This window comes from Euprymna scolopes, chromosome 42 (genome assembly GCF_053919585.1).
Source record: "Euprymna scolopes isolate OS-2025 chromosome 42, ASM5391958v1, whole genome shotgun sequence".
In the NCBI taxonomy this organism is placed as follows: domain Eukaryota; kingdom Metazoa; phylum Mollusca; class Cephalopoda; order Sepiida; family Sepiolidae; genus Euprymna; species Euprymna scolopes.
Window position 1 is genome coordinate 15,875,179 of NC_136523.1, and position 14,179 is coordinate 15,889,357.

The window sequence follows — 14,179 nt, forward strand, 5'->3', positions numbered from 1 at the left end:
AAACACTTGATCTCTATATGAGACGCATAGATATTCAGATATATCCCATTAAATTTCTCCTTAACCTTTCACGCACTGAATGAGTAAAGAAGTTGGGAACATAATTTTCCTCAATCGAACATTTAAATAAGTTATAGTATATCTTTCTTGTGGTCTCTTGGTCTTAATGGATTCCAGGACAAAGATTCATCTAGTCTGATGGAGTATCCAGCTTTGTGCTGTTACTTGAGATAATATCACTTGGAGGAGGTGCCCCATCTATTATATAAACCTCACCTGTCTGTTTAAATGTATGCATGTATGTATGTATGCCTAAAGTTTTTGACAGAGGCGACGGATTTTCACGAGATCGGTATCATTTTGAAGCTCGACCCTTCAGATGACAAATATCGAAAATTGGCTAAAAACATTACTTCCTTAACCCTCAACTGGGCACTTTTCTAGAGAAAGGGGTCGTTTTTTGTTGCCGATATTTTCGAAAGTCATGCCCTCTTTTCGATTGTCTAGCCTTAATTTAAACCTATGTCACTTCTGGATTGACGATGGACGCAATTGCAAACATGTCACTTTTTTTTTTTTCTCCACATTCTTTTCTTCCTTCGCAATACGGGTTCGGGCCTGCCTGCATATTACCACTTTTTTTTTTGTTCAACACACACTTCCAAACACCTGGGCAACACCCGGCACCCAGGCTAGTTCCCTATAAAAGCCAGTGTGGGTTAGCCATACCAAGGAGATCTTATTTGGGCTGCGAATACTATATTATTTTTAATATTTAGTATTCTTTATGTCCTGTCGAAATTTGTGTGTAAATATTAAAAATAAAATCGAAATAAATACTGTTAAATTATTTTTTAAACATTAATAAAAAATATCATTAAAATATTTTTTCAATACTGAAAATAAAATCGAAATACATTGTTTTGAAATTGCATCATTATTATTATGGAGTTGCGTCCCTTTATCACAAAACTTACTTTTACTTTTGAATTTGTATTTTTGGTAGTGTGGATACAAAAGTTATGTCCCTTTACGAAAATACTTGAGCAGGATGTTTCGTAATAAAAGGACGTAACTCTTGTATACACAATACCGGAAATTCAAAATTGAAAAGTAAAACGGATTCAGCATAAACACATTCAGCTATAGGGAAAAAAATAATATTTAATTGCGCTTGGTTGACCAAATATAAGTGGGTCAGGAAATGTAAATCTGATTGTCAATAGGCATATTGTTGTGTTTGTAAAAAGACATTTGTTTTGAGCTAAATGGGGAGAAAGTGCTTTGAAATCGCACATGGCTAGCACTAAACACAAAACGAACGAACGCATGTGTTAGGAATCGGCATTCAAATTGACAAATTACAATTTTGTTCTGAAGCCATCAACTTCAATTGACAACCCCAAATCAACGTGTGAAATTTCAATCCCGTCACAAACTGGAACTTCAGATATAATCATTTCATATCTACAATGTGAACTCTACATCTCATATCTACACTAAGACTGTCTACACAACGTCTGAACACTATCTCTTCACTCCAAGAGCTTCTCCTTCTCATATCAACAATTCTAAGTAATGAACATTTAATATAAATATGAATCTTCATAACACGAACACGGAACGAACAATCTCTCTTACAACAACATCCCTCTCTCTCTCTCTAAGACTCTAAGACTAATAAGACTCAAAGACTCTCTCTCTCTCTCTCTCTCTCTCTCTCTCTCTCTCTCTCTCTCTCTCTCTCTCTCTCTCTCTAAGACTCTAAGACTCTCTCTCTCTCTCTCTCTCTCTCTCTCTCTCTCTCTCTCTCTCTCTAAGACTCAAAGACTCTCTCTCTCTCTCTCTCTCTCTCTCTCTCTCTCTCTCTCTCTCTCTCTCTCTCTCTCTCTCTCTGAATAAGACCCCTATATAACACAACAAACCGAACTCTGTTTTGGATTTCACTTCAAAGGACTACACGTTTTGAGCAGAGATTTTGTGGACATTGAAAACCGTAAGTGACCATGCATCGTATCGGTCAAATGAGCATGTTGGGAATGTATTTCGGTTGATGTTCCCTGACGGTGCAATTGCTAGTATGTTTGCGTGTGGCGAAAGGAAAACATATTTGTGTGAAAATGACAAGCTGAACTTTTCACAATTTAAATGTCTGATCTTTGTTACAGCAAGCGGCTTCAAGTTGTGAAGACTGTTCCGATGCTCTCTCATGGTCAGGCCAGTATTGAGAGAGGATTTTCCATGAACAAAGAAATAGAAGTGGAGAATTTGAAGGCTAAGACTGTAGTTGCACAGAGGATCATCTGTGACCAGATCAACGCAGCACAGGAGGGCTGTGTCACGTCCCAATAACGAATCCCTCTCATTGTTTCATGCTCAATGACCCGACGAAGGTATGACACATGTGCCTAGAAAAACAAAGAAAAGAGAGACAGACAACATTTGAAGAGAAAGGCAGACTTTGAGCAAATTTTTTTTTTTTTTACAAAGGAGTCACCAATTATCAAGGCCCAGAGGCAATTCGAAGATAAGGGATAATGAGCATACAGTAGTCAATAGGACAATGTCGTATTAATCGTTAGTGTAAATTTGGTAAATTTGATTACTTAAGGAGATGGATCATCAAGAACTTGTTTATGTTGGACTTGAAGACGACCATATTTTAGTCAGCTGGAAAGCAGGCAATCAGAAGAGAGTTCCACAGGCGTGCAGTTTTAAGAAAGAACCTTTGTTCATGGAATCTACGTTTAGGTTTAGGCACAGATAAAGAGTGAGGGAAATTATTGATAGTGGTTTCAGCTAGACGAGTGTTTTTCATGAAAATCAGGCCGGGGTGGGTGGAGACCATAGATTGGAGCTTAGACGAGCACTTGCCATGAAAATAGATAGAAAAACACAATAAAATGAAAATAGAAAATTACATTATGTCATTGGCTTCATTAGCAGATGTTCTTGCTCTGAAAGCAGAAAAATACTGAACTTGCTAAGCTCAAAGAAATTCTTCATGCTAAACAAGAACTGTAAACCTATTTAAAACATATATAAATTATCTCTTTTTTGAATATGTGCCTTTTGAACTCATTATTTTGTTTTTTTTTTTGTTTTGTTTTTACGTATAACATCTCGTTTTTTTACATTTGATTATATAACCTAAAAATCTTTTTCACTGAAAATATTTCTTCGAAACTGGCTCATTCCAAAAATACATCGCCCAAATAAATAACCCCTAAAACTGTTGCGGGACGTCCTCTAAATAATAGTCCTTTCTTTTACACATATCCACGTTACTATTTTCTCCATAATGGACTCGGTACTGTCCGTCGACCAAAAATTGGTCAGTGTGTGTGAGCGTTAAGCAATTTGTCTACATTTCTGAATTTTTGAGATGAGGTTTGGTTATTCGTATTATTTGGATACTTTGGGCTACTGTTCTCATCTTGAGTGTTATTTTCACTATGTTTCTGTCGACGTAACCTCTGACCTTGTTCAGGTGTATCTTGTCGACGAGGACCCGTGGCACAGTGGTTAGAGTATTTAGAAAAATCAATTGTAAAAGTGATATTCTCCTGAACATTGGAGGTTCAATTCCTAGTGTGGGCGATCAAAAACTACAATTTCAAATTGCTTAGGACCTCTGTCCAGGCATGGCTGACGGAACAAGAGCATGTTACCCTCATGAATTAAATAAAGGATTCTGTTCGAAATTCTGCTGAAATTCCCCGAGTTTAATAGAAACATTCTCGAGTTCGACAAAATGCACCTGAAGAAGGTCGGAGGTGACATCGACCGAAACGTTGTGAAAATGACACTCAAGACGAGAACAGTAGTTGGAAGAACTCAAATGATACGAATTTGTCTTCATCCGGTCATTAATCGTGAATATGGATGTTGAATCGATCGACCTCTTCATTCTGACAAAATAAGTGTCGCAGATGGTTTGGTAAGAAGAGACTACAAAAAAATATATATATTATCGAGATTGGCGACACTGGAAGGGTTCTTAAATCGTTCAGAGAAATAAAAAAATAAAAAATAAAAAACTCGCCAAAAGAAAAGAATACAAAATTTAGTGGATGGGATTAAGTGCTTATAAATTGTAGACAAAAAAAAAAAAAAAAAAAAAAACATTTTTTTTCTTCAAATGATTTTCTATTAGTCTATATGTTGAGTTTTTCTTTCTCTGTATTTACAAAAGACAAAATCATTTTCATTTTTTTAATGTTTGGTAAAAATAAGAATGCATAATAAAATGCCTTCGTTGCTGTCAGACTGATGCATGGTCTTGCCCACTCTCCCAGGCTTTACCTTCTTTCTGAGAAGAGTTCAGTCTATTGTTAATTGCCTGAGATGCCCTCTACCGGGAATTACAACACTCTTTGTAGACCAAATTGCATTTACACTAGTGTTCTTGCACTTGACTTTGCATCTAACCCCTATGTCAAGAGGTAAATAATTGGTATAGAAAGAAAAAAGGGAGGAAAAAGTCTCATTATGGAAATAGAGTGAAGAATTTTTTCATTTTTTTCGTTGATCTGTCATGCTTAAGTTTGAAATGACATTTTCGTTGATCTGTCATGCTTAAGTTTGAAATGACATTTTCGTTGATCTGTCATGCTTAAGTTTGAAACGACATTTTCGTTGATCTGTCATACTTAAGTTTGAAATGACATATTCGTTGGTTTGCTATGCTTAAGTTTAAAATATTTTCGTTTTGTCACGTTTAAGTTTTAAAATAGCATTTTCGTTTTGTCATGCTTAAGTTTTAAATACTATTTTCGTTGGTTTGTCATACTTAAGTTTGAAAAAAGAATTTTCATTGGTCTGTCATACTTAAGTTTGAAAAAAGAATTTTCATTGGTCTGTCATGTCTATGCTTGAAAAAACATTTTTGTTGGTTTATCCTGCTTATAGTTAAAAAATCACTTTTTTTTGGTCTATCATACTTATGCTTGAAAATATTTTTCATTGGTCTGCCATGCTTAAGCTTGAAAAAACATTTAGTTTTTGGTCTGCCATGCTTACCCTTGAGAAATACTTTTTTGTTTTGGTTTGTCATGCTTAAGTTTGAAAATCATTTTTTTGTGTCTGTCATGCTTAAGTTTGAAAAAAACATTTTTACTGCTTACATTTTCCTTGGTCTGTCATGACCTGCTTATCTTATTCAATGAGCAGATCTTCAAAATACCCGTTCTTGTGATCGTAACCGTGTCTGCTCTTATAACCTTAATAATGCGGACAATCCGCATATCGACAATATTTATTGTCAATATCTGACGGACTTCCTTGACAACAGCCGTTGGCGATCTTCCACGACACCAGAAATTATTTTAGACTCTCATTGTAACATTTACGGGCACGTTTGCGTATAAGCATCCGTGTCGCAAAGCTGTGTGTGATCACACCAATAGATCATCTATGACATCGTGCACACGATATTTGGTTGCAATCTTCAACGTCTAATCCATAATACAAAAAGCAGTTATTTGTGTGTTTGTACATTTGTATGTCCAGCTTTAACGTCTAAAACTACTAATATTGTTATTATTGTCATTATCAACATCATTTCTCATCATACTTTGAAAAAAATTGTTTCAGAAAATTTTACAATAATTATAAAATAATGTAGACATATAAAGAGCAAAATGTGTGTGTGTTTGTATGCTTCGCAAAAACTTTCGACACACGACGGATTCTCACGAGATTGGTATCATTTTCAAGCTCGATCCTTCGGATGACAAATATTAAAAAAATTGGCCTAAACCATTCATTTCTTCACCCTCAATCAGTCAATTTTTGTGAGTTGAAAGTGCCCCTCCTTTAAGGGCATTGGCTTGACATCCCACCTTTTGACCATGACACATCTTGGGCAGCAAGTAAATGTCTACTTCAGTCCGGACGACTTCTATTATGAAACATTTTTGAATAATCACTTAAAAATAAAAATCAGCAAGGGGAATAATTTATACGTCAAAGCAAAAGCAAAGATTACAAAAACAACTTTCAGCATTTATTTATTTATTTATTTTTGTTGCCTGGTCTATTATTGTGTGAATTACCACTTTCTCTAAATTTGTTAAGGTTACTACTACTACTACTACTTTTGGCCAAGATCAAAGTGTAGTATCTGTTCTTCAGATGCGGCACTTCCATTTTTCGTTCTCTTTCAGTGGAGGAGAAATCCTTCACGACTGAGACAATTTTTATTTTTGTACCTTTCCTCCACGTTAAAAAACGACCCTGGTGTCTAACTCTGTCCCGCGGGGAGGCATTGTAAATAGGTACTACTACATAAGCGCATTAAAACACCAGTACTTTTTAGATCATCAAAGTTGAGCAACGTTGAGCTTGGCCAATACTAGATGGGTGACAATTTGGGAATATAAGGCGCTGTATGTAGGAGAACGTTTTACGGACCTTTTGGCTGTCTTAACCCTCTCCTGCCACTGGATCGGCTGGTTGTTATGAGAGTGAGGCTGGATCAGTACAAACTAGTTTCACTTTAAACAAATTCTCTGCGCGTGTCATCCATGATTCCCTGGACGAACTACTACTACTTCTACACGAGATCATCCTTTATGACGTCACACTAATTTTGACAACTACCATTCCTCCTTTATGATGTTATCCATAATAATTATGAAGTGTGTATGGTGATAGCAAATGATAAATTTGAAGATCATAGATGTGAAATCAACATTATTAATGACAGTGTCTATAGCTCATGTCTGATATATACTTTATTTATTCTGTTTTTCTTGTATTTTTAGAGTGCTCAATTTTTTAGCAGAGTATAGATTTCTAATATAAATTTATGTATATCTTAGTATGTAAAGTTGATTAGTTTTCTCCTCGACATTTGTGATAAATATTTTTTTTTAATGAGACCTAATGGAAAGTTCTGGTCCGTTTTGTTAGAAATTCAAATTTTAGTTTTGGTGGATATTTTCGTTTTTTAATATATAATTCTAAACAATATTCAATTTTTTTTTTTTTTTTTTTAACTCAGATTTAGAGAAAGTTGGAGCCGAACTTACTCAGTAACTGGTATCTACTTTCACTCACCCTGTTGACACCGTTGACAAAATTTAATAAGTTTAATAAGTTCTGATATTCACCAGCAAATAGATCAGTGATGAGGATCAAAGAGTTTTCTCCTGCAATATTGCAATGATATGGAGTCATAGCAAAGACATAGGGTTTTCATTCAGTCTTGGACAATGCTAGGTCTTTATGCTTGTATTCTATATGTAAATTCAGAAAGCTATATGGAATTTTAAACTGAATCCTTTATTTAATATATCTTCTGTCAGACACCACTACTGCTGAGCAAAATACTGCTTGTCATCTGCTTTTATCATTAAGCATCCGTAACTCGTAGGTACTCTCCCTCACCTCATTTACACCATTGACAAAACTTAGTAAGACACAAATTCTGAGATTCACCAGCATCCACTTCATAAATAGGCATCAATTTGCCGATTTTAATTAAAGGTATTCAAACATTTATTTTTGTTAAATTTCACAATCAAATTTGAAAACAAACACGTTTAGTATAATTTAAAATAAATTACAACTGGAGACAAAAAAGGATAATTCACCAGAAAATAGTGAATTTATGGATCACGTTACCAACTGACGAGGACAAGATTGAGATTTTAACGACGATTAAAATGGCTGATGAAAGGTAAGATAGCCGTTCTAAATATAAATTTGGCAGATGTTAGGAAATTGCCTGCCACCTCTAAATTCAACAATTTACACTTTTTTTTTTTTTTACGTTAATCTCACAAACTTTGCAAACTTGACTTTCAGATTAAAAAGACGTCTACAAACTTAACTTTCAAATTAAAAAAAAATATTTTATGACTTATCGGCAGGGATCAGTTTTCAATGATAACGCTCTACTAAATTGAACACATACTTTGTGACCATCTCTCTCACATGATCGGTGAATAACCACTGCCGTCTTTGTAGCTCGTATGATAAAGCATGCTCTGGACGCCCATGCACAGTCGTCGTTCATCGCTTGCAAAAAATAAATTGAGAATGGTGGTGGCTGTGTAGAACAATAATTTCTGGAGTAGCTAAGGTTGCTCGTTTTAATAGTACCATATCCATCTTCGTAGGACTTGAACTTTTTGAGTTAAAAAATAGGAAGCTTTACCTTTTTTTGTACCTATTTACTATGCCTCCCCACGGGACAGAGTTAGACACCAGGGTCGTTTTTTAACGTGGAGAAAAGGTACAAAAATAAAAATTGTCTCAGTCGTGAAGGACCTCTCCTCCACCGAAAGAGAACAAGAAAATGAAGTGCAGCATCTGAAGAACAGACACTACACCTTGATCTTGAAAGCATGAAACACAATAAGTGTTTACCTTTTAAGTGCCTTCCCATTGCCAATGCTTTGTCTTGGGGTTCCAATATACTAGTGCTACAAAGCAAAGAAAACCTAATATCACTCAGCCTCGTTAAGCCAATTCCAACGAAATCCACTTGTACAAAAATGACCAAAATAGTTATCACAACCTCCATTTATGTTATGCTATCCTCTAGTGTACAGAGATTTGAACAACCTAGTGTGTGAATAATTTTCCCTACAAGTTAAAAAAAAAAAAAAAAAAAAAAAAAAAATAGGAGGCTTTACTTTTGGAACGACCCTTGTATGACAAAGCATGCTCCAGATGCCCATGCACAGCCATCGTTCATCGCTGGCAAAAATAAATTGATAATGTTGGTGACTATGTAGAAAAAATAATTCTGGAGTAACCAAGGTCACTCGTTTTAATAGTACCACGTTCATCTTCGTAGGACTTCAACTTTTTTACTTCGCTTATCCACCCCCGACCACACACCCAAAAATACCCGGGTACCCACCGATTTTAAAATTTTAATATCAAAAACAGGCTTATTTAAGCCATTTTTCACGTGTTTTTTGTTTTTTCATTTAACATCGTTCGTTTGCCTTACGTTATTCTTTTTTTTGTGTTTTTTTTTTCGATGTTTTGATTACCCGCCCTCCGCTTAAGTTTTAACGTTTTCTTTTTTACTTCGCTTATAACAATGCTTACGTCGTCGTCGTCCTCAACGACTTCCGTATGCGCACCTGTCAATTTGGTTCTTACTTAAATAAATTCAAACATCTTTCAGTAACTCATTCTGGCTGGCCGATTTTATTTTCAAACTTCGCCTCAGGGCTTCGGGTTTGATCCTACCAACTTTTACCTCCCTCGGTTTCTTTTTTATTTAGCTCCACACACACCTCCAAACACCCGGGCAATACGGATACCCCCCGCTAGTATATATATAAAAGGCAAAACGTGTGTGGGAGTTTTTGTATGTCCAAGAAAGGCTTTTTTTTCCGGTGGGGGGGGGTACTATCGATTAGAACTTCTTATATACCCTGTAGATCATACTATGTACGAATTGCGAACGCGCGTCGTGGCTAAATTTATTTATATCGAGTTTTACACTATTCTTGCTGTTTCAGCCCCTCTTGTGTTGATTCGGCTTTTTTGTATAAAAACGAAACTGGTGAAATTAAGGCGCGGTTCTCGGGCTGTAGCGTTGAGAAAGCAATAGACGTTCGGTCAGTGTCGGTTTTCATCGTCATATCAGACATTTTATTTCATTTGGACACTCTCCTAATAAACGGGGGAGAGCTGGTTTTCCCCAACACGTTGGGGAAACAAAACCAGACGAAGTTGGGTAACTATCTCCGCAGTAAAATTAAGTGCGGATTTGACCTCATTAAACACACACTTAAAAACTGTCTCACAAGCATGATGTTTGACCTCAATTTGGACTCATTCACTTTTTAATTGCTAAATTTAACGTATTACATTGCTTCCGTCGCCGTAGCGCAAGTGTATGTCGTCAGCCTATTGGCCTCAAGCCTACCTGCCACCAACTTTTTTTTTCTTTTGCACATACAAAAGATTTTTTTTCCATTTTCAAAATCGCTTTTTTTGTTTTATTTTTTTAAGAAGTTTAACATCGTTTTTTTTTGTATTTAAACAGAGTTAAGTTTCCTTTATGTTCTGCTTTACCCCCCACCCCTCAACACACACACCTACAAACACCCGTGCAACGCCGGGTACCCCCGCTAATCTATAATATAAATCTCATCTGTCTGTTTAAATGTATGTATGAATATATGTATGTTTGTCTCACAAAAACTTTCGACATAGGTGACAGATTTTCACGAGATCGGTATCATTTTGAGGCACGACCTTTAGAATGACAAATATCGATAAACTGGCGAAAAATATTAATTCCTTCACCCTCAACTGGGTTTTTTTTCTACAGGGAGGGGTAGCAAAAAATCGTTCCTTCATGATAATGTAGCCAAACACGCATGCATGAAAAACGTTCTTTCTTGAATTAGTTTAAATATGAAAAAAAAAAAAAAAACGATCTAACTTCGTTCATGTAATCATAGATCAGTTGGTATAGTGGCAGCGTCATTATCCTAAGACTGCACGTTCGAGCCGAGATGTCAGGTATATTTTTTTTCTGATTTTTAAAGTTTTAATATTGAAACAATTATTTATGCCATCCTTTCGTTCGTTTTTTTTTTTTTTTTTTTTCTATTTTTCCATCACGTACGCTGTTTCCCCCCCCCCCCCCGATTTTTTTAAAGAAGTTTTTACATTTAAGCAGGGTCATTCATACCATTTCTTTTTCATTCGCTTATTCTTTATTTTGCATCACGTTCGCTGTTTTTTTTCTGTTTTTATTTTTCCGATTAAAAAAAAAAAAGTTATAATATTTAAACAGGTTTATTACGTTCGCTTATTCTTTATTTCCCATTTTGTTTTGATTTACCCCCTCCCTTCCCACACACACACACACACACACACACACACACCTCCAAACACCCGGGCAACGCCGGGTACCCCCGCTAGTATGTGTATAAGGGACTAGCAACCAAACCTAGAGAGTGGACTTACCACCCTAAGCACATTGACACATTCCAGCTTTCTTATAAACCAACTTTTTAGGCTTTGATCTCATATTTTCTGGTTTTTAGTTTTAGCTCAGTTGAACTGACTGCTAAATTCAATAACGATCTGAGCTTTTTGGTCTTCCCCTGTATTTTCCTGGCTGTGTGAAGGGTATGGTCAAAGTTTGACAGGTTTAAGCTCTGGCCAAAATAAGCGCCTTATTTACAACTCTTGATACGAGCGGACGAGCTGTGGAATTTTGACAGTTTCGCTTAATGAGACTGCACTTTTATGTGGGTGTTTCCATCGCGGCTGGATACAAGTGGAACAAATGGCTGCCAATTTTGCATTCGGAAAGCGACGCAAGATGGAGGGTCAAGGGTCGATGTTAGCTGTCGACTAATCAAAAGTTCCATGACCAGAGGGAATTCCTTTTTGTTTCCTTATTGAGTGGCAGCTTAACTAAATTATTTGTTCGTCATGCCTCATTCGGGATCTTCTTTTCGACCGACCTTCTTAATTCTTAAAGACGTTTCTTTTACACAAACCTCTATTTAAACTACGAGGTGCGTTAAATAAGTTTCCGAACAATTTCTGTACAGGCATTTAAAATTGTCACAGACTCTTGAAAATTCAATATGCTATTGCTAGACATCTTATGAGATGATTGGCCAACTTTTATGATTTCAAGTTCAAATGAACAGCTACAGCAGAAATTGGAATACACCCTACTAAAGCCTGATTGTCAAAGCTGGTGAATTTCCAAAATGCAGTCTGTACATAAGGACACTTTAGAAGAATGATATGCAATAAAATTCTATTTTAAATTCCGAAAAAATGCCACAGAAACGTATGGGATACTTCAGACTGCTTTTGGACCATCTTGCATGAATTGAGCATCAGTTTTTGAATGGCATAAGAGATTCAAGGAAGGCAGGAAGTTTGTAAGGGGTGATGAGAGGGGTGGGAGGAGTAAAGAAATCGGAACACCAGAGTTGATTGGTCAAATAAAGAATTTCATAGTTAAAGATCATTGTGTGTCTGTAGAGACAATAAGTGCACAGTTTGATGTCAGTGTGGGAACTGTACACACAATTATTTGTGAGGAACTGAAGATGCGGAAGATTTGCGTGAATGCACCAGTCCACAGCTCCATCATTGTCACAAATTATTTGATCAAGATGGGCGTCAAGACAGTTCCTCACCCTCCCTATAGTCCAGACCTTGCTCCCTATGACTTTTTGTTATTCCCTAAGCTCAAGGAACACCTTAGAGGATGTCGTTATGAGACAATTGAGATGAAAGAAACTGTGACGAAGGTGATCGACACGCTCACACAAGAGGACTTACCTGGATCCTTCCAAAAGTTGTTGGAACGGTACAAGTGCATTGCAGCCGGAGGAGATTACTTTGAAGGGGACTAGAGTTTCATGTGTGTACTATCAATAAAAGTGCCCATACGAAAATAAAGTCTGGAAACTTATTGAAGGCACCTCGTATTAATACAGTCACAGCAAAAACTCGTTTGACTACCACCACTGTAAAGGACTTTCCCTGTGTATCTAAAACCAAACAGAATTTCCATGAACAGAGTTTCCTTCCAGAAAGTATACATCTATTGAACACATTGCCACATTACTGCTTCAAACTAAAACATGGTTATGTTCAAGTCAGTGTCAACAAATACATGTCAAGCTGCCTTAAGTAATCAAATCTTGTGTATTTCATTGTTTCAAATCCTCCCAGAATATTGTTCATCATCCAACTGACAGTCTCGTTAACGCTTATCCTCGAGTGGCTTTGGCAAATGGTTATTTTCAAGATCAAGTTATTTCAGTTTGCCTACTCATTTGTAAACTATTTGCGGATAAAAATAGAAATATTTTATAGACATTATCAGCTTTTAAAGTTAGTGTACAGGATGGGACGATAAAAGCGTCACCCTAAAGAAAACAACACTACAGCTTTATTTTAAAACTGTTATTGAAAAAAAATCAATTCAGGTAACTTGATTATGTAGTAGAGCTGAAATCTATTCAATGTAGCCGCCTTCAGTCTCAAGCACTGCTTCGATACGGGGCTGGAATTGTGAACATGCCTTCTCCAGAAGTGCTGGTGAGAACTTGGTGGATGGTGGCGATCAGGCTGGCTTTGGTGTTGTGGGAGGTCATGTTGGTGATGTTCTCGACGTATGACCAACTAAAGTAGTCCAGCAGGTTCAGGTCGGTGGAGGAGAGTTGTTACCTTAACTTAAAATAAACTGATCAACTCAGATTCCAAAATCTCTTACACAAATTTTAAACTAAATTCCAATCTTTTTATAAAAATACTTATCTTCCCATTTCACTACATTCGTTTTGCTATCGAAATATTTTGATACATTATGACATATTGCAGCACCACCTCTTGTTTCCTTGTTCCATTGGCGCTATCTGAGAATCCAACATCCAACGAGTAAATCTATGTAAGTAACTATGTATGTGTGTTGGGAACGGTCTCTATCAGATTACCCTATCAATATTTGGTCTACGGGTTTGAAACTTAATATATAGGAGATTTGGAACTGTCGAACAAATTCGATTTGTGCTTTAGCTCCTGAAAATTGCTGCTAAAAGATAAAATTGAAACTTGGCCAGCATGTCAACTAAGCATGTATCTTCTACATTATAACTGTACGTTTAACTACATTAATGTTTAAAGTTTTGATATGCATATGGACTTAGCTCAGATGGTAAGCTATGGTAAGCTGGAGAGCTATGTTTAGGTTTCAATTCTAACTGATGGAACCCAAGTTGTATATTTTTTTTTTACTTTTGAAATCATTAGTATTTATTAGGTAATAAACTGCTAAGAGGTAAAATTTTCATGATGACTCTTGTTTTCGGAATGTTGGTGTTCAAGTTTAAGGATCTATATTATTGTGGTCCTGTTTAAGGTGAAAGAATCCTAGTGTTCACTGCGAGCAGTTAAACTATGCTTTTGCTCTCTGCTCAATAGCAGAAATGTCTGGCTCACATAGTGCCAGACGAATGCATACTGGGTCATGGAATTGCATTCACCTGCAAATGATCTAGCTAATTTGCATATTTTTTTAAACATTCATTTTAATTACGTATTAGTTTTTCCGGTTTTCTTATGGAATAATCATCTTTAGTTAACAATTACGTGTACTTATATTCATGCAGATATTCTACATGGTTTATACTTGCGTAATATTTGCGTAAGAAGCTTATAG

At 36.2% G+C, this 14,179-nt stretch overlaps 1 protein-coding gene across 8 annotated transcripts in view; it reads left to right on the forward strand.

The window, feature by feature from the left end:
- LOC145266937 (alpha-1,3-mannosyl-glycoprotein 2-beta-N-acetylglucosaminyltransferase-like) overlaps positions 1-14,179 on the forward strand; it is a 471,814-nt gene that overhangs the window by 268,093 nt on the left and 189,542 nt on the right. Inside the window, exon 1 of one of the 8 annotated variants that reach the window (XM_080122739.1) lies at positions 7,029-7,684. The exons of the other annotated variants lie outside the window; for them this stretch is intronic. Coding sequence (XP_079978865.1) covers positions 7,671-7,684 — 14 coding nt within the window. The 5' untranslated portion in view covers positions 7,029-7,670. Of the gene's footprint in view, positions 1-7,028; positions 7,685-14,179 lie in introns of those variants that run through there. 8 annotated transcript variants of the gene reach the window in all.